The 21,988-nt window shown below is 48.2% G+C and overlaps 1 protein-coding gene across 3 annotated transcripts; it reads right to left on the bottom strand.

The window, feature by feature from the left end:
* Positions 1 to 16,040: 16,040 nt before the first annotated feature.
* LOC140460760 (uncharacterized) lies at positions 16,041 to 20,210 on the bottom strand. Of its 3 annotated transcripts, none has more exons than XM_072555429.1 (2): positions 20,042 to 20,210; positions 16,041 to 17,875 (listed from the first exon to the last, which is right to left on the bottom strand). In XM_072555429.1, exon 2 carries the CDS (start codon positions 17,454 to 17,456, stop codon positions 16,563 to 16,565), a length of 894 nt encoding a protein of 297 aa, XP_072411530.1. In that variant the 5' UTR covers positions 17,457 to 17,875; positions 20,042 to 20,210; the 3' UTR covers positions 16,041 to 16,562. The 3 variants fall into 3 exon arrangements, with proteins under 3 accessions (XP_072411530.1, XP_072411532.1, XP_072411531.1); XM_072555431.1 differs by having other exon boundaries at positions 20,083 to 20,189; XM_072555430.1 differs by lacking the exon at positions 20,042 to 20,210 and adding an exon at positions 19,522 to 19,914.
* Positions 20,211 to 21,988: the final 1,778 nt, after the last annotated feature.

The following is a 21,988-nucleotide window of genomic DNA, read 5'->3' as shown; positions in this document are numbered from 1 at the left end:
TGTGTCTGTGAGGAGTCTCAGATCATAATTATTCACTTCAATGTGTGCAGTTAATTCATTCACTTTTGTTACAATGCGGCACACATTCAGACACACTGTTTTTAGTTTCAAGTTTTTGTGATCTTTAGAATCCAGTTTTGATTGCTGGTATAGTTACTCTCCTTGTCCCTTTCTATTGTTCTCTGATGTTCATTTTCCACATCACTACACTGCTCACCGGCCTTGATTTGGATTGGCCATGCTAAATTGGCCACAGTGCCCAGGGATGTGCAGGTTAGGTGGGTTAGCCTTGGGAAATGCAGGGTTATAGTTTCATAGTAATAGAAGCAGGAGTAGGCCATTTGGCCCATCCAGCCTGCTCCACCATTCATTAAGATCATGGTCGATCTATCCATTGTCTCAGCTCCTCCTCCCTGCATTGTCCCAACTACCCTTCATTCCTCTACCATGCAAAAACCCATCCAACTGTGTTTTGAGTTTAGAGTCCTAGCGATGTACAGCTTGAAAACAGACCCTTTGGTCCAACCCTTCCATGCTGAAACAGATATCCAAACCCAATCTTGTCCCACCTGCCAGCACCCAAACCATATCCCTCCAACCCCTTCCTATTCATATACCCATCCAAATGCCTCTTAAATGTTGCGATTGCACCAGTCTCCACCACATCCTCTGGCAGGTAATTCCATGCACACACCAGCCTCTGTGTGAAAAAGTTGCCCCTTTGGTCTCTTTTATATCTTTCCCTTCTCACCCTAAACCTATGCCCTCTAGTTCTGGGCTCCCCCACCCCAGGGAAAAGATTTTGTCTATTTATCCTATCCATGCCCTTTATGATTTTTATAAACCACTATACGGTCACCCTTCAGCCTCTGACGCTCCAGGGAAAACAGCCCCAGCCTGTTCAGCCTCTCCCTGTAGCTCAGATCCTCCAACCCTGGCAACATCCTTGTACATCTTTTCTGAACCCTTTCAAGTTTCACAACATCTTTCTGATATGAAGGAGACCAGAATTGCACGCAATATTCCAACAGTGGCCTAACCAATGTCCTGGACAGTCACAACATGACCTCTCGACCCCTGTACTCAATACTCTGACCAATAAATGAAAGCATACCAAATACCATATTCACTATTCTATTGACCTGTGACTCCACTTTCAAGGAGCTAAGAATCTGCACTCCAAGGTCTCTCTTAGTGAAAATGCCTCTACTGCTTCCATGGGCAGGGAATTCCATAGATTCACTCCTGTCTGGGAAAAGCAGTTCCTCCTCATCTCGGTCCTAAATCTGCTCCTCCTAATCTTGAGGCCTGGTCTCATCCAGCAGCAAAAATGACTCGATAGGGTAGGGCTTCATCCCCACAGTGCAACAAATTCCCACCTTCCATCAAAATCCTGGATGTACTCACTTACTCACTCAGTTGCTGTCTCATAAATGCAAGATTTCATTGTAACTTCTGCTCCCATTAAGGGCAAAACATCTCTGAAAGCTGCTCTGAAACTCCAGCCTTCACAATCACACCTCTGCTTTCACTGAAGAAGATTAGAGTCATACAGCATGGAAACAGACCCTTTGGTACAACTCGTCCATGCCGACCAGATCTCCAAAACTAATCTTGTCCCATTTGCTAGCATTTGGCCCACATCCCTCTGCGTCTGGATGGGTACATGAATAGGAAGGGTTTTGAGGAATATGGGCCACATACCGGCAAATGGAATAGATTGATTTCGGATATATGGTTGGCATAGACGAGTTGGGCTGAAGGATCTGTTTGTGTGGTGTGTGACTCTAACTGTCTTCGGAGAAAGCAGAAGTGTGGTTGTGAAGGCAGGGCTTTCAGAGCAGCTTTCAAAGATGTTTTGCCCTTCTTAGGACCGGAAGAAGTTAGAATGAAATCTTTCATTTGTGAGACAGCAACCACGAAGTGAGTACATCCGGGAATTTGGGAGAAAGTGGGAATTCATTGCACTGAGAGGATGAAGCCCTACCCTATCCAGTCATTTCTGCTGGTGGCTGAGACTAGGCCTCAAGCTTTGGGGGGAGTAGGTTTAGGACCGAGATGAGGAGGAGGAAGTGAGGGCTGCTGGTTTTCCCAGAGAGTAGTGTATCTGCAGAATTCTCTGCCCGAGGAAGCAGGCTCCAAAATGCCCCGGTCCTAATTCTTCAGTTTGACATACCCGTGACTGTAAACTTTGAAGTGTTTTGGTTAACTGATGCAAATATTTCCCACTTGTCCAACAATCCAATGTCAGCTGTTTCAGTCATTTGAGATGGTTTTGATTCATCTACTAAATACATCTACTCTTATTAGACAATATTCATGACAATGTATGGGAGGTGATACTATATATGCAAGTTGTAGACAAGTAAAAAAGACCGACCAGGCAAGGAAGTGGTTAACAAACACAGGGCATCCCTCTTAGAATATGCACCTTGTTTGTTCACAAATTAAACACGCTTCAGATCTTTTCCTAGCTGGTTTCCCAAAATCTGGGTGCCACCAGGTTTGTGAGCGTGTACAATAATGTACATCATCAACTGAAATAGGCAGCAGCAAAGAGTGAACACAAACCAGTCCAGCAGGGGGCACCCATGTTTTGGTTTGAGTATTGAGGGAGTGCCCTTTTTGAGGCCCCTGTGATATCAGTATCATACCCAGGCTAATGTGCATTGAAACCAGATTATGAAGTGTTAACTTTCCTGCAAACTTCTGCCTGTGTGTGTGTCTCTCTCTAACATTTTCCAACTTGCTTCATATCTCAGTTTGTCAGCTTTTATTTATTCCTTCCTTCCAGGGTTAATGAGGCACTCACATTCCAGAACAGCCCAAGTTAGGGAGTTGAGCCTCCTAAATCCTGGCTGTGACACTTTGCTGCTTAGCCAAGTGTGCAAACTCTAAATCCCTCTCAGCTGTTCCATTTGCAAATCGAACACTGTTTTCAACACAAGTTGTTTGTGTCTCTGCATGAGTCCACAACCCGGGGGAAGTACAACGGAGTCTTTAATAGTTGCCCAATGTGTCCTGTATGGGTCCAGGGCTTATCAAATAGGGTGTCACCTCTCATAACCCTGCGGTAAGCAAATTATTTATGAATAATTTTGTAAAGCACAAGTGCTCTCAGCAACATTACGTCCTGACGCTAGGACCCTGTTGAGTTCTCTGACTAGTATCTTGTGGCTGAGTAGGGAGAATTGTATCAACATTTCTAACAGCATTTTTGTCCCTGGCCAGCTTTCCTCTTTATTTTGGACACAACAAAAGCAGCAACCACCCTCTATATTTCATCTGTCAAACGATATCGGCCGGTGACCTGAGAGGACCAGGGTATCTCCTGCCTGACTCGCCAACTGTGGGGGGTGGAAATAAAGTCCCATGTCAGAAAAGAATTTGTTTATCAGGAAGCAGTACAGCTGCAAGGCCAACCGTCTCCGCTGAGCCTGGGAAACACAAGCTTTAGCAAGCAGGCACTAAGCTGAGATTCAAAATGGTTTCCAGGCTTTAATATGTGACAAAATGGCTGACCCAAATCTAACAATTTTCTCCCACATCATCGCAGGGAATTAAACAAGAAAAATGAAACAAAATGAGAAATAAATAGGCGACCGTGCTTAATCTTTGTTTATTACGAAGTAAACAAGAAATAGCAGTCTCCCAGGACTCTTATGGTGCCCTACTTGAGAAATTCTGTCCAACAAGTTTAATTGGATGCAGTAGCTTTCGGAGTGCAGCTCCTTCATCAGGGGGTTGTGGAATATAAGATTGTAAGACACAGAATTTATAGCAACAGTTTATAGTGTGATGTAACTGAAATTATATATTGAAAAAGATCCGGATTGTTTGTTAAGTCTCTCATCTGTTCGAATGACCACGATAGTTTCAGTTCTTTCAAATGTAAATCACAAAACCTTTTAAAATAGTTAAATCCTCAAGTGAATGTTACCAATTGGTGTCGCGTTAGTCCAGATAATGTATTGAAGGTGTGAGCTCCCCTGTGTGAGACTGTCTGTGCCACAATGGTTAAACTGATTTACAGAATCTTGCATGGATTCATGCAATTTTTGAGCAAAGTAAGGCATAATTCTGCAAGTACGAATTCACCCAACAAACTTGTGTGTGTATGTGTGTGCACGTGTTGGGGGGAGGGGGAGGGGATGTATATTTGCAGATACATTCTATGTGCAATTTTTAAAGCAAAACTCTGCAGGCAGTCAATACATGTAATAGTTTGTAAGTTTGACTTTGGAAATAGAACCAGTCTGACTCAAGATTGGGATACAGGCAGACTCTGACCTCACACCTTTAATGCATTGTCTGAGCTGAGATGTGAGCTTTTGCTATAAAACAGTGTATTCTCAAAGGTGACAAAAAGAAAGTCTGGGATTCACATTGTAATGAGACCTGCATCCTATTTGAAAAGGTGGAAGACTTAACAATCCAGGTTTGTTGAATATACCATTTCAGTGGCAGGACGCTGGAATGTTTTGCTCTAAATTGTGTCTCAGGATCTTATCCTCCACAACCACCTGATGATGAGGCAGCACTCCAAAAGTTACTGCTTCCAAAGAAGCCTGTTGGACTCCAACGTGGAGTTGTGTGATTCTAGAATCTGGTCTCCAGCATCTGCAGTCCTTGTTTTTACCTCGTTGATTTTAACCCTACTGCGAATCCTCTTGCAAGGATGCCTGCCTTTCCTCCTCTCTCTCCAAGTTTTCCTCCTCTCTCTACAAGAATCTCAGGGAGTCCCTCTCCCACTGCAACTCCCAGGTCATTTCCTCTGCCCGGAAGCTTTTCAACCATGTCCTGAAACAGACTCGCTCCCACAGCCACATTTGCTTCCTCAGTGCCTGCCTCCGTAACCAACTCATCCTACACCGAATCTGGACCACCTTTAACCAAACAGAGCTCGGATCCAAACAGGCCACTCCACCCTCCTGTCTGACCTATCACCTTCATCCCCACCCCTATTCACCTATTGTACTCGATATTACTTTCTCCCCACCCCCCTCTCATTTATCTCACCACCTTGCAGGCACACTGCCTCTATTGCTGATGAAGGGCTTTTGCCCGAAATGTCGATTTTCCTGCTCCTCAGATGCTGCCTGAACTGCTGTGCTTTTCCAGTACCTAATCTAAAGTGGATTGGCTATGCTGAATTACCCATAGTGTCTAAGGATGTGCAGGTTGGGGTGGATTGGCTATGCTAAATTACCCATAGTGCCCAGGGATGTGCAGGTTGGGGTGGATTGGCCATGCTACATTACCCATAGTGCCCAGGGATGTGCAGGTTAGGGTGGATTGGCCATGCTAAATTCCCCATAGTGTCTAAGGATGTGCAGGTTGGGGTGGATTGGCCATGCTAAATTACCCATAGTGCCCAGGGATGTGCAGGTTAGGGTGGATTGGCCATGCTAAATTCCCCATAGTGTCTAGGGATGTGCAGGTTAGGGTGGATGGACCATGCTAAATTACCCGTAGTGCCCAGGGATGTGCAGGTTAGGGTGGATTGGCCATGCTAAATTAACCATAGTGCCCAGGGATGTGCAGGTTAGTTTGAATGGGCCATGCTAAATTAGGCATAATGTGCAGGTAAGGTGCATGACTCAGGGTTAAATGTAGAGCAATGGGGACAGGGGGAATGGGTGTGGGTGGGTGACCCTTGGGAAGGTCGGTGAGGCCGAGTGGCCTGCTTCCACACTGTGGGGATTCTCTGAAGGGAGGGGGTTTTGGAAAGTGAGTTGTCCTCCCCGTCTGCTGCAGGGGCCGCGCATGCGCGGTGCGGCGGCCCGCTGGAGGACTCGCCCCGCCTCCTGTCCCGGCACGTTTCCTCGCCCCGCCCCTAGTTCCTTTGTGACGTCACAACGCGGAAGTGGCCCTGTCCGTTTCAAAGTGAATCTCCCTCCCTCTGGGCGACTCTTCATCCTGGGAGGGAGACAGAGATGGGAGGAGGGGAAATTGGTCACTTGGAGCAACTGGAGTGAATCCAGGGAGGGAGCAGACTCCACAAACTCAGGTATGTGTCTTAGTTACCCGGGTGAGGAGGGACTGAAGGATAGAGATTGGGAAGGGGGAGGGCTGGATATCTTTTGTTTTGATGTTTAAAATGCACCCGATTCCCACCAGTAACTGCAACAGGTACAAGTACAGCACATGCAATATTCCTCATTGCAGCTTCAAGCCGGTTTTGCATCCTCTGTTCTTCCTCCACCTTCGTTCCTGCACATTCAGCTTCCTTCCCTCATTCCCATCCCCCCCGCCCGGATGTTCCAATCTGACCCTCAAAGGTTCGGTTTGTCCCTCCATTCTTTCCCAGTTGTCCTTTGTGGGTTTTGAAAACTTTCCCAATCCTCTGAGTATTGGGGTTGGAAGGTTACGTTGTGCACTCTCCAGGACATTTGTTTGGCTACTTTTGGAATATTGTGTGCAGTTCTGGTCTCTCTGCTAGTGGAAGGATGTTGTGAAACCTGAAAGGATTCAGAGAAGATTGACAAGGACGTCGTCAGGGTTTGAGCTGAACAGAGTGGAGCTCTTTTCTGTCGAGTGCCAGAGGCTGAGGGTGATCCTACAAACGTTTATAAAATCATGAGAGGCATGGAGAGGGTAAATAGACAAGGCCTTTTCCCAGGATGGGTCATAGGCTCAGGGCGAGGGTGAGATTTAAAAGGAACCTAAGGGGCAACTCCGATTTTCAGAGGCTGCTGCATGTAGGGATTGAGCTGCCAAAGGAAGTGGTGATAGATGGTACAAGTACAGCATTTTAAAGGTATCTGGATGGGTATATGAATAGGAAGGGTTTTGAGGACAGAGGCCAAGTGCTGACAAATGGGACTGGATTAGAATCTCTGATTGGTACTGATGAGTTGGACAGAAGGGTCTGTTTCTGTGCTGGACATCTCGATGACTCTGGCTTTCCACTAACATTTGCCACGTCAGTAGGTCCACTTTCTCTCTAATGTCGGTGTTAATGCCTTGATGTCTCCGTTTGCTCCCACCTTCCTGGGGACGTTAACCATTTTGTGTCTGGTCCTTCCTCAAGAAGCTGCATTGCAGGTTCACCCTGAATTGACACTTTTTTTTTGCTTCCCAAAATCAGACCTGCTCACTCTCAGCAGGATCCCAGTGTTGTGAAAGATATTCACTTGCAGGTGGAATTATCCAAAATGCAGAGAGATGTCAGTCTTGATGTTTTTGCTTTTCCGCCCCTGTAAGATCCTGAATCAGCACCTTCAAGGGAATTAGTTAGAGTGGAGTGAGAACAGAGGGGAAGGGAGAGTGGGATGGTGCTTTCAACTTTGTGGAATAACAGAACACAAGAATATTCCATAGAAAGTAAAGTTGCTTGTTCAGAATTTCTACCCTGCACTGACAGTGATGACCTTTGTAATCTCTTTTTACAGAGTATTTGAAAATCTGAAGACAGAAGTTTCAAAATCAACGTATGAAGGGCTTATGCCCAAAACATTGACTCTCCTGCTCCTCAGATGCTGCCTGACCTGCTGTGCTTTTCCCGTACCACACTTTTCGACTCTGACTCTCCATTGTCTGCAGTCCTCACTTTGATGTCAATGTCTGACAGTCGCTCAATCCATCGGGACCGCAATGGTTTTCAACTCTGATTCTGTGAAAAGGAGCAAAGCTTTTTGGTTCCTGTTTGAGGATGTTTTCAGCATCAGTGGGACTGGATGAGAGACCCCACTGTTGCAGCGCACTGAGTGTGGAGCCTGAAACAGTTATACAGCCTGGGAAGGGGAATTCATGGTGGGAAGGGGAATTCAGGGTGGGGAGGGGCTCCTCACACGTTTGTGTGCTGCTGACCCTTCAGCCATAGAGAAACCAGAGGAAGCCCACCTCGTGGAGAAACCGTGGAAGAGTGGCAACTGTGGGAAAGGCTTCTGTTTCCCATCTGCCTCGGGCGGATTCCTCGGATTGGGATTTTTGAAAATGGTGCAGGGACTGCATTCGGCTTGGCCCCACCCCCATTACCCAGACACCCTGACCCCGCCCCCCTCATTACCCAGACACCCTGACCCCGCCCCCCCCATTACCCAGACACCTTGGCCCCACCCCCATTACCCAGACACCTTGCCCCACCCCCTCGCTCCATTGTTGATGTCACTGCGCAGAACTGGTCTTGTGAGGCTCAGAGTGAGACCCCCTCCCTCTGGGCAACTCTTTATCCTGTGGGGGGAGTAAATGAACTTTTGTATCTCTTTTCCCCAGGTTTGGGGGTAAGGGAGGGGTCCAGAACTAGAGGGCATAGATTTAGGGTGGGGGGGGGGGTGGAAGATTTGTGAGGGACCTAAGGGGCAACCTTTTCATGCAGAGGGTGCTGCATTTATGGAATGAGCTGCCAGAGGAAGTGGTGAAGGCCGATATAATTACAGCATTTAAAAGGCATCTGTATGGGGATATGAATAGGAAGGGTTTAGAGGGACATTGGCCAAATTCTGGCAAATGGGTCACTAGGTTAATTTAGGATATCTGGATTAGTGGTGCTGGAAGAGCACAGCAGTTCAGGCAGCATCCAAGGAGCAGCGAAATCAACGTTTCGGGCAAAAGCCCTTCAGTTTAGAATAGCTGGTCGGTGTGGACTGAAGGGTTTGTCCATGCTGTACAACTCTATGACTATTTCTACATAGTCAGAACCAATTTCACAAGACCAGGAACAGGCCGTTCACCCCTTCCAACCTGTCCTGAGCGGTGGTTAAACTGCATATAATTCAGTGCAAGTTTCAGAAAAGGTTTCAACAGCTCTTTTCAAAAATTTAACATGCTTTCAGACTTCAACTGTGTTTCTCAATATATCATTTTAGGTATTCTTAATTGTAAAGATACGCGTATCTAGAGAACACAACCCACACCTCCTGGTGCTGCCAGGAAACTTTACAATGCTGATGAAACAATGCAGTACATGCACGCACAAAAAATTTACAATTTCTAATGATATTAGCTCCTCATTCACTGCTCTATCTGACACATGACATTGGAAACTCAGTGCAGGAGGCTGCAAAAAAATGAGCAGCTTTAAAACAAAAACCTCTTGGAGCTCAAAACTTTCAATGAGAGTCTGAGTCTGGCAGTAAGTAAGTTCAAGTAACATTTATTGTGACCCAACTTTGTTACAGCTTCAGATTCCACCCCCGCACCCCCCCTCACCAAAAAGGCGTAGAAAAAGTTGCTGGTTTTTTCAAATAAGCAGCTCAAGGTCAAAGCGCACACACTGCCACCCCCCCTCCACCTCTCTCCTTTACTATTGGTCAGCACCGAGTTGTCCCTTTGTAATTGGGTCCTTGCTACAGCCGTAACCCAGAGGAAATACTTGGATACAAGGTATGGGTTGAAATTGGTGAGTGTGGTAGTAAGTTTCTCTCCACACATTTGCCAGTTGGGGGGGGGGGGGGGGGGGGTCAGCAGTGTAGAGTCAACCAGACTGTTGTGGGTCTGGAGTCACGTGTACACCAGACCGGGTAAAGGAGATAGCTGGAACGACTGAGTGAATCCTCTCCCACCGCGACAGTTTTCTTCCCTAAAAAGGACGTGAGTGAATCAGATGGGGGTTTCTCCACCCCCAACCCCCGAAAATGGTTTCATCGTTAGATTCTGAACTCCAGATTTCTGACCAAATTCCAATTCCGCCATCTGCCGCGGTGGAATTCAAACCCGGGAGTCCCCGGAACCGGGTTGATACTCCAGTCGATAATGGCACTTGGCCGTCGCTCCTTCAGTCCCCCTGCGGTGGCAGGTGAACTCGCTGGTGCCTCCGCAGGTGGGAGGAGCAGGTGAAGCCTTTCCAGCACTCGGGGCAGCTGAAGGGCCTTTCCTCTGTGTGGACCCGCCTATGGGTCAGCAAGTTGGAGGCCTGGGTAAATCTCTTCCCACACTCAGGACAGCTGAAGGGCCTCTGCCCCGTGTGGACCCGCCGGTGGGTCAGGAGGTGGGAGGCCCGGACAAAGGCCTTCCCGCACTCGGGGCAGCTGAAGGGCCTTTCCCCAGTGTGGAGCCGCTGGTGCCTGAGCAGGTTCGAGGAATTCCTGAAGGCTTTCCCGCACTCGGGGCAGCTGAAGGGCCGCTCCCCTGTGTGGATACGCCAGTGGGTCAGCATGGTAGAGTCCTGGCTAAAGCCCTTACCGCATTCGGGGCAGGAGTACGGCCTCTCCCCCGTGTGGATGTGCCGATGAACCTCCAGGGCAGACGGAGCACGGAAGCCTTTCCCGCAGTCGCCACACTTCCACCGTTTCTCCACAGGGCGGGATTCCTCGGGTTTCTCCATGGCCGAAGCTTTAGCTGCACACAAACATGTGTGGAGACCCTTCCCAACATGAATTCCCCTTTCCAGACCGTATAGCTGTTACACGCTCCTCACTCAGTGCACTGCAATGGTAGGGTCTCTCATCCAGTCCCACTGATGCTGAAAATGTACCCAAACAGGAACCAAAAAGCTTTGCTCCTTCTCACAGACTCAGTTGAAAACCGTTGCGGTCCCGATGGATTCAGAGACTGTCAGACATTGACGTCAAAGTGAGGACTGCAGACGCTGGAGAGTCAGAGTCAGAAATTACAGCGCTGGAAAAGCACAGCAGGTCAGGCAGCATCTGAGGAGCAGGAGAGTCGACGTTTTGGGCATAAAGCCTTCATCTGTTGATTTTGAAACTTCCCTCTTCAGATCTTCAAAATGTAAAAAGAGATTACAAAATGTCATCACTGTCAGTGCAGGGTAGAAATTCAGAACAAGCAATTCTACTTTCTGCAAAATATTCTTTTCTTTTGTTGTTCCACAAAATTGAAAGCACCATCCCACTCTCCCTTCCCCTCTGTTCTCACTCCGCTCTAACTAATTCCCCTGCAGGTGCTGATTCAGGATCTTACAGGGGCAGAAAAGCAAAAACATCAAGACTGACATATCTCTGAATTTTGGATACCTCCACCTGAAAGTTAATATCTTTCACAACACTGGGATTCTGCTGAGAGTGAGCAGGTCTGACTTGGGAAGAGTGTCAATTCAGGGTGAACCTGCAATGCAGCTTCTTGAAGAAGAACTAGACACAAAATGGTTAACGTCTCCGGGAAAGGGGGGGGAAGCAAAGTGAGACATCAAGGTATTAACACCGACATTAGAGAGAAACTGAACGTAAAGATGTGGCAAATGTTTGTGGAAAGCCAGAGTCACAGATATACAGCACAGAAACAGACACTTGGATCAAACTCTTCGGTGCTGACCAGACATCCGAAATTAATCTCGTCCCATTTGCCAGCACTTGGCCCATATCCCTCTGAGCCCTTCCTATTCATATCCCCAACCAGACGACTTTTAAAATACTGCAATTGTACCAGCCTGTGCCACTTCCTCTGGCAGCTCATTCCATACATGCACCACCCTCTGCATGAAAACAATACCCCTTTAGGTCGCTTAAATCACCACCGCCCCCACCCCCGGTCCTTACCCTTAACTCCCACATCCCAAGGAAAAGACCTTGTCTAATTACCCTCTCCCCCCTCACCTCTTCATTTTATAAAAGTCTTTCAGGTCACCCCCCCATCTATCCGTCTCTCCTCACCTTGAGTTTGCAGAGTCTGTTCCCTCCCTGGATTCACTCCAGTTGCTCCAAGTGAACAGATTGCCCCCTCCCTCCCTCCCTGGATGAAGAGATCCCCATAGGGAAGGGAGTTACACTCTGAAACTGACAATAGCCACTTCCGCGTTGTGACGTCACCAATGGAGCGAGGGGGGCCCCCCCACATTGCGCCTGCTCCGGACGGCGGCCGTCTGGTCCGCAGTGCGCCTGCGCAGTCTCCAAACCCATCTTCCCTTTGGAGAAGCTTCATAGTGTGGGAGCAGGCCACTCGGCCCAGGGAGTCCACACTGACCCTCCGAAGGGTAACCCACCCACACCCATTCCCCAACCCCTATTGCTCTGCATTTAACCCTTACTAATGCACCTAACCTGCACATCCTATGGCTAGTCCACCCTAACCTAGACAGACGCCAGCCAGACATCCTAAATTAATCCTAAATTCCATTTGCCAGCATTTGGCCCATATCCCTCTAAACCCTTGCTATTCATATACCCAGATGCCTTTTATATTGTGTCATTATGGCAGGCTCCACCATTTCCTCTGGCAGCACATTCCATACATCCGCCACCCTCTGCGTGAAAAAGTTTCTGCTCACTTCCCTTTCCCCATTCACCTTAAACCTATGTTCTTCTAGTTCTGGACTCCCCTACCCTGGGGAAAAGACCTTGTCCTGATCCATGCCCCTTCTGTACTTTTATAAGGTCAGCCCTCAGCCTCTGATGCTCCCTGGCCTATCAGCCTCTCCCTGTACCTCAAAACATTCCAACTCTGCCAACAAGCCTTATAAAAGTTTTCCCACCCCTTTCAAAGTTTCACAACATCTTTCCTATTGCAGGGAGACCAGAACTGAATGCAGGATTCCAAAAGTGGCCTAACCACATGTCCTGCACAGCCGCAACAGGACTTCCCAAATCCTGTACTCAATGCTCTGACCAATAAAGGAAAGCATACCAAGGTCTCTTTGTTCTGCAACACTCCCCTTAACTGTGTCAATCCTGCCTGGATTGCTTGACCAAAATGCAAACCTCACATTTCTCTGAATTAAACTCCACCTGCCACTCTTAGGCCGATCAGCCCATCCGATCAATTCTGATTTATATCTCTTTCCTCCCTTATTCCAGAGAAGCTGAAAATCTCCATCCCACACACTCTCCCTCCATTCTCAGTTTGCTGACCCTAATCCCTGCTGTACCTCATCCTGAAGGGTCTGGTTCATGCTGATTATCAGGCCCACATTCACCGGGGGGGGGGGGGGGGGGGGGGGTGGTGGTAATACTGAACGACCTGGACATTGGGAAGATGTTTCAATCGGTAAGAGAGACTAGGAACAGAGGACCTTTTGGAATGGAGAAAAGGAAAAACTTCAGCCAGAGAGTGGTGAATCTATGGAATTCCTTGACACAGGAGGCTGTGGAGGCCAGGTCACTGAGGATATTTAAAACGGAGATAGATAGGTTCTTGAGTATCAAGGGGGATCGAGAGGTATTGGGAGAAAGCAGGTGAATGGGGTTGACAAACTGATCAGCCACAACTGAAATGGTATGAGCAGATCTGATGTGGTGAATGGCCAAAATGTCTGCTCCTGTCTTATGGTCTCTTACTGTCCTGGACATAGTGAGAGAGAGTTGGGAGCAGGAGTAGGTCAGTTGGTCTTTTGAGCCTGCACCAGCTTTGAACAGATCATAACTGGATATTAATCTACCTACATCTCGGTGGATAGGCTGGGATGGTTTCAATGGAACACAGGAGGTTGAGATGCGACATTATAGAGAATTATAAAATCATGAGGGGCATAGATGAGGTGAATGGCAGGTGTCGTTTCAAGATTAGGAGCAAATTTTTAAGGTGAGAGGAGAAAGATTTTAAAAAAGATATGAGGAGCACCTTGTTCCTTTGAAAGAGTGGTTTGTGTGTGGAATGAATGTCCAGAGGAAATGGTGGATGCAGGTGCAGTAACAACGTTTAAAAGATGTTTGGATAAGTACATGAATAGGAAAGGTTCAGGGGGATATGGGCCAAACACAGGCAGGTGGGACTAGTTTAGATTGTGAATATAGTCAGCATGGACTAGTTGGGCTGAAGGGTCTGTTTCTGTGCTGTCCGACTCTGTAACTGTTCTATACTGGTCTTGAAACCATTTTCTTGCCCTCCCCCAGAAACATCCACCTCTTTGTTGTTCAAAAATCAGATGAGTTCAGCCTTGAATATATTCAATGACACCCCCCCACCCCCCCGAACTGCAGGAAGGCATCCCCACTTCTGAACTCAATTCCTCTTGCTAATGATAACACTTACCTTGCTGATTGCTTACTGCACCTGTCTGACAACAGGCAGTGACTGGTGTAGGAGGACGCTGAGGCCCCTTTGTACATCCACACGGTATTCCTGATGAAGGGCCCAAAACGTCGACTCTCCTGCTCCTTGGAAGCTGCGTGACTTGCTGTGCTTTTCCAGTGCCACACTTTTTGACTCTGATCTTCAACACCTGCAGTCCTCACTTTCCCCCCCCATCCCAATATATCACCATTTAAACAATGCACTTCCTTTCTGCTGTTTTTTTCCCCCACAGCAAAGGCTATAACTTCACACCGTGGGACTGTTTTTGCCAATTGAGACACAGACCTGGATCAACATTTCCTGAGTCTGCTCCTCCCTGGATTCACTGCCTTTACACATTCAGTTGGTGCGAGTCAAGAATTGAAGCCCACAATGAAATAAAGAAATGGAAAAGAGGGTGAGAAAAGAGAGTCCCGTACTCACAATGTTAAACAGAGGAAGGAAGTTGCAGTCTGGAGTGAAGCTCAATCTTCATTCAGAGACAGAGGTGCAGCAGCATCAGAAGCTCAAAGGACAACTTCCGCATTCAGACAATAGTGGACATTCTCATTGGCAGGAGGACTACCCTACTTCCGGTCCTCGAAGGCTTCCGCCGTTCTTGCTGACACCGAGGAGCATGCGCTGTACACTCTGTGGCAATGCTGCAATTACTGACAAATTTAAGTGTCCAAATGCCAATAGGAGAAAAAGAGACGGTAGAGCCAATATTTATTTTTCCCCGTGACTCGACCTGACCAAACATGCTCCTCACTATTTTTGCCAGTCACTTTGCCTACACCCCTGATGATTTCACAAATCTCAATAAGGTCACCCCTCAACCTCCTCCACTCCAGTGAATGAAGTCTCAGCCTCTCCTTATAACTCAAACACTTCAGACCTGGCAACATCCTGGTAAATCTTTACCGAATCTTCTCTAATCGTAATCTTCCTATAACAGGGCGACCAGAACTGTACTCACTGTTCTAAAAGTGGCCTCACCAACATCCTGTACAATTTCAAAATGATGTCCCAACTCCAACATTCAACGGTGTGAACAATGAAGGTAAGTGGGCTAAACAACTCTTAACCACTCTGTCTACCGGTGATGCAACTTTCAAAGAACTATGTACCTGAACCACACCCCCATGTCTCTGTTCGACAACATAACCCAGGGCCCTGCCACTAACTGCTACAAGTCCTCCCCCTTTTTTTAAAGCAAAATGCAATTCCTCACTTTCATCTAAACCTCTCTCGTACACAGACACATAGCACCCAACATTCTCACAGGCTTATACTCCATCACACTCATACATGACCAAGCAGGCACAAAGGCAAACATATACTCTGAGGCAAACTCTCACACACAGTCACATACACACGCACACACACACTCTCTAATGCATGCACAGACACACACAGGTCTATGGGGTAAGTTTGCATTCGCAGATACATTCAATTTTGATCAAAAAAGCACAGTCTGTAGGCAGTCAATCCATGTAATATTTTATAAATTCCTACTTTGGAAATGGAACCAGTCTGATTCAAGATTGGGATACTGACAGAGTCAAACCTCACAGCCTTCATATACTGAGCTGAGATGTCACTGATTTCCATAAAACCTTAAGTCATCTCAAGAATGTGACTCAAAAGTACTTCTAAGCTTTACATATTAATGAACCAAAACCCGCAACCCATTCTAGAAGATGAAAGACTAAACCAGAATCTTGATTTGCTCAATATATCCTATCAGTAGTATAACACTGTGATCGGTTGCTATATGTTCCTGCTCCATCGCTACCCGATGAAGGAGCAGCAGTCCGAAAGCTAGTGCTTCCAAAGAAATCTGTTAGATGATAACCTGGTGCTGTGAGATTTTTTCACTTTATCCACTCCAGTCCAACGCCGGCCCTTCCACATCGTTTCCAGTGAACACAGCCCACAGCTCCTGGTGCTGCCAGGAAACCTTACAATGCCGATGACATGGCGCACTCTGCACTCCTGAAAAAATTCTCACGATACTGGCTGCTCATTCACTGCTCCATCTGATACATGACATTGGAAGCTTAGTGCAGGAGGCTGAAAGAAATGAGCAGCTTTAAAACAAAAACCTCTTGGAGCTCAAAGCTTTCAATGAGAGTCTGAGCCAGAGGGGGTAAGCTCAGGTAACCTTTATTGTGACCCAACTTTGTTACAGCTTCAGATTCTCCCCAGCAAACAGACAGAGAAAACAGAGCAGATTTAAAAAAAACACCTCAAGATCAAAGTGCACACAGACATCCCCCCCCCCCTCCCTTTAATATTGGTCAGCACGGAGTTGTCTCTTTGTAATTGGATCCTCGGTCCAACCATAACCCGGAGGAAGTGTTGCCTCACTCAGCAATTTCAACCATGACATGTATCCAAGTAAGTTCCTCCTCACCCATTTGCTAGATCAGTCGCACTGCTGTGGGTCTGGAGTCACGTACAGGCCAGACAGGGTAAAGGATGCAGCTGGGACGACTGAGTGAATCCAATGGGGGTTTCTCCACCCCCACACCCCTAAAATGGTTTCACCGTTAGATTCTGAACTCCAGATTTCTGACCAAATTCCAATTCCACCATCTGTCACGGTGGGAAGTGAAGCCGGGAGTCCCCAGAACCGGGTTGATAGTCCAGTCGATAATGGCACTCGGCCGTCACTCCTTCAATTTCCCCTGCGATGGTACGTGAACGCGCTGGTGGCTCCGGAGGTGGGAGGAGCGGGTGAAGCCCTTCCCACATTCGGGGCAGCTGAAGGGCCTCTCCCCCGTGTGGATCCGCCGGTGGGTCAGCAGGTTGGAGGCCCGGGCAAAGCTTTTCCCACACTCGGGGCAGCTGAAGGGCCTCTCCCCCGTGTGGACTCGCCGGTGCTTCACCAGGGCAGAGGAATCGCTGAAGGCCTTCCCGCACTCAGGGCAGCTGAAGGGCTTCTGCCCCGTGTGGACCCGCTGGTGCTTCTGCAGGTCGGAGGAATCGCTGAAGCCCTTCCCGCACTCGGGGCAACTGAAGGGCCTCTCCCCGGTGTGGACGCGCTGATGCTTCAGCAGGTCCGAGGAATAGCTGAAGGCCTTGCCACATTCAGGGCAGGTGAAGGGCTTCTCCCCCGTGTGGACCCGCTGGTGCGTACGCAAGTTGCCCACCTGACTGAATCCCTTCCCACATTCAGGGCAGGAGAAGGGCCTCTCCCCAGTGTGGATCCGCTGGTGGGTCACCAGGATAGACGCCTGTGTAAAGGTCTTCCCACACTCAGGGCAGCTGAAGGGCCTCTCCCCCGTGTGGACCCGCCGGTGCTTCAGTAGGATGGAGGAATTGCTAAAGATCTTCCCGCACTCGGTGCAGGGGAACGGCCTCTCCCCCGTGTGGACCTGCTGGTGGGCCTGTAGGGCGGAGGAGTTGCTGAAGGCCTTCCCGCACTCAGGGCAGGAGAACGGCCTCTCTCCGGTGTGACTGCGCCGATGAATCTCCAGGGCAGACGGAGCACGGAAGCCTTTCCCACAGTCACCACACTTCCACGGTTTCTCCACGGGGCGGGATTCCTCGGGTTTCTCCATGGCCGAAGCTTCAGCCGCGCACAAACACGTGTAGACGCTCTCCACGTCGTGAATTCACGTCGTGAATTCCTCTTCCCAGGCCGTATAGCTGCTACACGCCCCACAATCAATGTGCTGCGACAGTGGGGTCTCTCATCCAGTCCCACTGATGCTGTAAACCTACCCAAACAGGAACCAAAATGCTTTCCTTCTTCTCACAGACTCAGTTGTAAACTGTTGCGGTCCCGATGGACTGAGTGACTGTCAGACATTGAAGTCAAAGTGAGGACTGCAGACGCTGGAGAGTCAGAGTCGAAATGTGTGGCGCTGGAAAAGCACAGCAGGTCAGGCAGCATCCGAGGAGCAGGAGAGTCAACGTTTCGGGCATAAGCCCTTCATCTGTTGATCTTGAAATTTCCGTCTTCAGATCCTCAAATACTCTGTAAAAAGAGATGACAAAGGTCATCACTGTCAGTCCAGGGTAGAAATTCTACTTTCTACGGAATCCTTTCTTTTTATTCCACAAAACTGAAAGCACCATCTCACTCCACTCTAACTAATGGTGTTGGGGAAATTGATGGGATTAAAAGTTTACAAATCCCCAGCACCTGGTGATCCAAACCCCAGACTATGGCCCAAGTCATCCAAATGTCAAATCTTGAGCTGACCTTAGCAGGACTTATACACGTAATGGTAAGGTCCCAGGGAGTGTTGCTGAACAAAGTGACCTTGGAGTTCAGGTGCTTAGCTCCTTGAAAGTGGAGTTGCAAGTAGATAGGATAGTGAGTGTGTTTGGTATGCTTTCCTTTATTAGTCGGAATATTAATTACTGGAGTTAGGACGTCATGTTGTGGCTGTACAGGACACTGGTTAGGCCACTGGTGGAATATCGCATGCAATTCTGGTCTCCTTCCTATCGGAAGGATGTTGTGAAACTTGAAAGGGTTCAGAAAAGGTTTACAAAAATGTTGCCAGGGTTGGAGGATTTGAGCTATAGGGAGAAGTTGAATAGGCTGGGGCTGTTTTCTCTGAAGCGTTGGAGGATGACCTTATAGAGGTTTATAAAATCATAAGGGGCATGGATAGGATAAATAGACAAAGTCTTTTCCCTGGGGTGGGGGACGTCCAGAACTAAAGGGCATAGGCTTAGGGTGAGAGGGGAAAGATATAAAAGAGACCCAAGGGACAACCTTTTCACTCAGAGGATGGTGCGTGTGTGGAATGAGCTGCCAGAGGAAGTGGTAGAGGCTAGTACAATTGCAACATGTAAAAGGCATCTGGATGGGTATATGAATAGGCAGGGTTCAGAGGGATATGGGCTAGTTGCTGGCAAGTGGATTTAAATTAGGTTGGGATATCTGGTCAGCATGGATGAGTTGGACTGAAGGGTCTGTTTCCATGCTATGATGTTTGTCTTGAGTTTCCCATCTGAAACTTGCGTCATCCTGTAAAAGAAATGTACAAAAGACATCACTGTGAGCACAAGATTAGGGCGTCACGGTGGCACAGTGGTGAGCACTGCTGCCTCACAGCGCCAGAGACCCGGGATCAATTCCCCGACTGACTGTGTGGAGTTTGCATGTTCTCCCCGTGTCTGCGTGGGTTTCCTCCGGGTGCTCCGGTTTCCTCCCACAGTCCAAAGATGTGCAGGCCAGGTGAATTGGTCATGCTAAATTGCCCGTAGTGTTAGGTAAGGGGTAGATGTAGATGTAGATGTAGGGGTATGGGTGGGTTACGCTTCGGCGGGGCGGTGTGGACTTGTCGGGCCGAAGGTCCTGTTTCCACACTGTAAGTAATCTAATCTAATATAAAAAAAAGATTAAAAAAACAACTGAGGGGACAGTTCGACTTCCTACAGAACACTTTTCCTATTCAATTTGAATTCAATTTGAATCCTACACATGATCCCTCCCCCTGTATTGAAGTTCAAATCCATCCTCATGTCTTTCCTCCACTCCTGGTGTTCGCCCTTTTCTCTTGTCTACAAACTGTAACTAACATCAACATGTCAATGCTCTCCTGGTCACTGCCACCTTGGAAGGACCCACATTCTGTTCCAGTGCCACAGATTATCACATTAATTCACCTCAAATTCACAGCCCATCTAAGTGTTTTTTTTTCTCCCCTGGACCTCTCTCTCCCACTTCCTTTTCCTGTTTTAAGGGCACACACAGACCAAGCTCAGGGCCAGGTCTCCCAGAGTGAAATCAGGAAATTCTAGTTGACACAAAGGCTGCCCCCGAGGTTGGAATCCTCTCCCGGAAATGACAGCGGACGACGCCTTCACCAAGATGGCCGCCCGCGACGCCGGCCCAAAGACAACCTCCGCCTGACCTTCACAAAGATGGCCGCCGGGCGCTCCAGGCCCGAAGGCAACTTCCGCCTGACCTTCACAAAGATGGCCGCCGGGCGCTCCAGACCCGAAAGCAACTTCCGCCTGACCTTCACAAAGATGGCCGCCGGTTGCCCGGGCAACCCGAGGGGTCCTTCGCTGGTGAAGTAAACACTGGGCCTGTGGGGCTTTTATTGGAGGCCTCAGGCCTCCCCCAGGAGTTTATAAACCTCCCCCTCCCCCGCCTCCTTCCTCCCGCGGTTCCCAATCCTACCCTGTCTCACTTGGCGACCTCCCCCGGGATGTTTCTGAGACCTGTCCGTGTTCTGAAGAAGGATTCCCCCGCGGACCCGCTCAGCCTTTCCCAGCGGTTTCTGTCCTTGTTCCTTCGGCCGCCGGCGCCATCAGTCACACTGCCGCCCGTCCCGCTGCGGGAGCTACACTGCGCGTGCGCCAGTTCGGAGAGGGGGCGGGGTCCTGGTGAGTGACGTTAGCGTCAGCTCAGGGGGCGTGGTTGGAGGAGTCCTCCAAGGATTCGGAAACAATAGGGGGCGGGGCGATAGTTTTGCCCCGCCCCCAGCCACCTCAAAGTTGGGTGTCTTTTGGGTTCGAATGTAGTTTTTTTTATTCAATTTTCAGCCTGTTCAGAAGTGAGCAGAATGGGTCCTTTCTTGATTATAATGTTTTATTAAAATATCTCTTGATTAAAATTTTAAAAGTATAAGTGATAAGTGCTAACTTAGCCTGGAGCACTTCTTTTTAAGAGCAAAAAGACAGTGTTATTTTCTGGGTCTGTAGATTTTGGTTGAGCAAAGATGACCTTTAATATAGAGATACGCCCTTCCTGTCGGAAATGGGAGATTAGGGAGAGTTTCCACCTTACTGAGGATTACCTGCAGCAAGTGTCCTTGGTCACGAATCCTATCAGATCGACTGGATCTGTTGGAGCGACAATGAGGAATTTACAAGAGCTAGGGGGTGTGATAGATAGTTATAGGAAGGGAGAAAAGCTGCAGATACAATCAGATAGATGGAGTAACACCAGGAAAGGTAGGAGAGGTAAACAGGTAGTGCAGGAATCTTCTGTGGCTATCCCCATTTCAAACAAGTATGCTGTTTTGGAAAATGTATGGGGTGATGGACTCCCAGGGGAACGTAGCATGAACAGCCAAGTTTCTGGTATTGAGACAGGCTCTAATGTGATGAGGGGTATGCTGGTGTCCAAGTGTTCGATTGAGACAGGGGACCCTCTAGTCAGATGCACAGACAGACATTTCTGCAGCCAGCAGGGAATAATCAGAATGGTGTGTTGCCTCCCTCGTGCCAGGATCAAGGATGTCTCAGAGAGGGTGCAGAATGTTCCAAAAGGGGAGAGGGTCATTGTACACACTGGAACCAATGACATCGGAAGGGAAAAAGATGAGATTCTGAAGGGTCAAAGAAAATTAGGCAGGAATTGAAATAAGAAGGTCCTCAAGGGTCATAATATCTGGGTTACTCTCAGTGCTATAAGCTAGTGAAGGTAGGAATAGGAGGATAGAGAAGATGAATGTATGACTGAAGAGCTTGTGGAGGGGAGAAGGGCTCACATTTTTGGATTGTTGGAATCTCTTCTGGGGTAGAAGTGACCTGTACAAGAAGGACGGATTGCACCTGAATTGGAAGGGGACTAATATACTGACAGGGAGATTTGCGAGAGCTGCTCAGGAGGTTTAAAACTAGTAAGGTGGGAATAGTGAGGAAAGAGATCAATCTGAGATGGGTACAATTGGGAAAAGGAGTGAGTCAAGCAGTCAGGGTAGGCAGGGACAAAGCAGAGAACAAGTTAGGATTGGTAAATTAAACTGAATTTACTTCAATGCAAGAGGCCGAACATGAAATGCAGATGAAGTCAGGGTATGGGATATGACAACAATCACAGAAACATGGCTCAGGGATGGACAGGACTGGCAGCTTAATGTTCCACAATACAAATGCTACAGGAAGGATAGAAAAGGGGGCGAGCGAGGTGGGGAGTGGTGTTTTGATAAGGGTTGGTATTACAGCTGTATTTAAGCAGGATATTCTTGGGAATACATCCAGGAAAGTTATTTGGGTGGAACTGAGAAATAAGAACGGGATAATCACCTTATTGGGATGGTATTATATACCCCCCCTAAGAGTCAGCGGGAAATTGAGAAACAGATTTGTAAGGAGATTTCAGTTATCAGTAAGAATAATA

Source organism: Chiloscyllium punctatum, chromosome 36 (genome assembly GCF_047496795.1).
Source record: "Chiloscyllium punctatum isolate Juve2018m chromosome 36, sChiPun1.3, whole genome shotgun sequence".
Classification (NCBI taxonomy): Eukaryota; Metazoa; Chordata; class Chondrichthyes; order Orectolobiformes; family Hemiscylliidae; genus Chiloscyllium; species Chiloscyllium punctatum.
The sequence above is the reverse complement of the archived record's forward strand: the minus strand, read 5'-3'. Positions and strand labels throughout refer to the sequence as shown.

What these genes read in the sequence shown, in the direction of transcription:
- LOC140460760 (XM_072555429.1), bottom strand. Translation starts at nt 17,456, where the DNA reads ATGGAGAAACCCGAGGAATCCCGCCCCGTGGAGAAACCGTGGAAGTGT.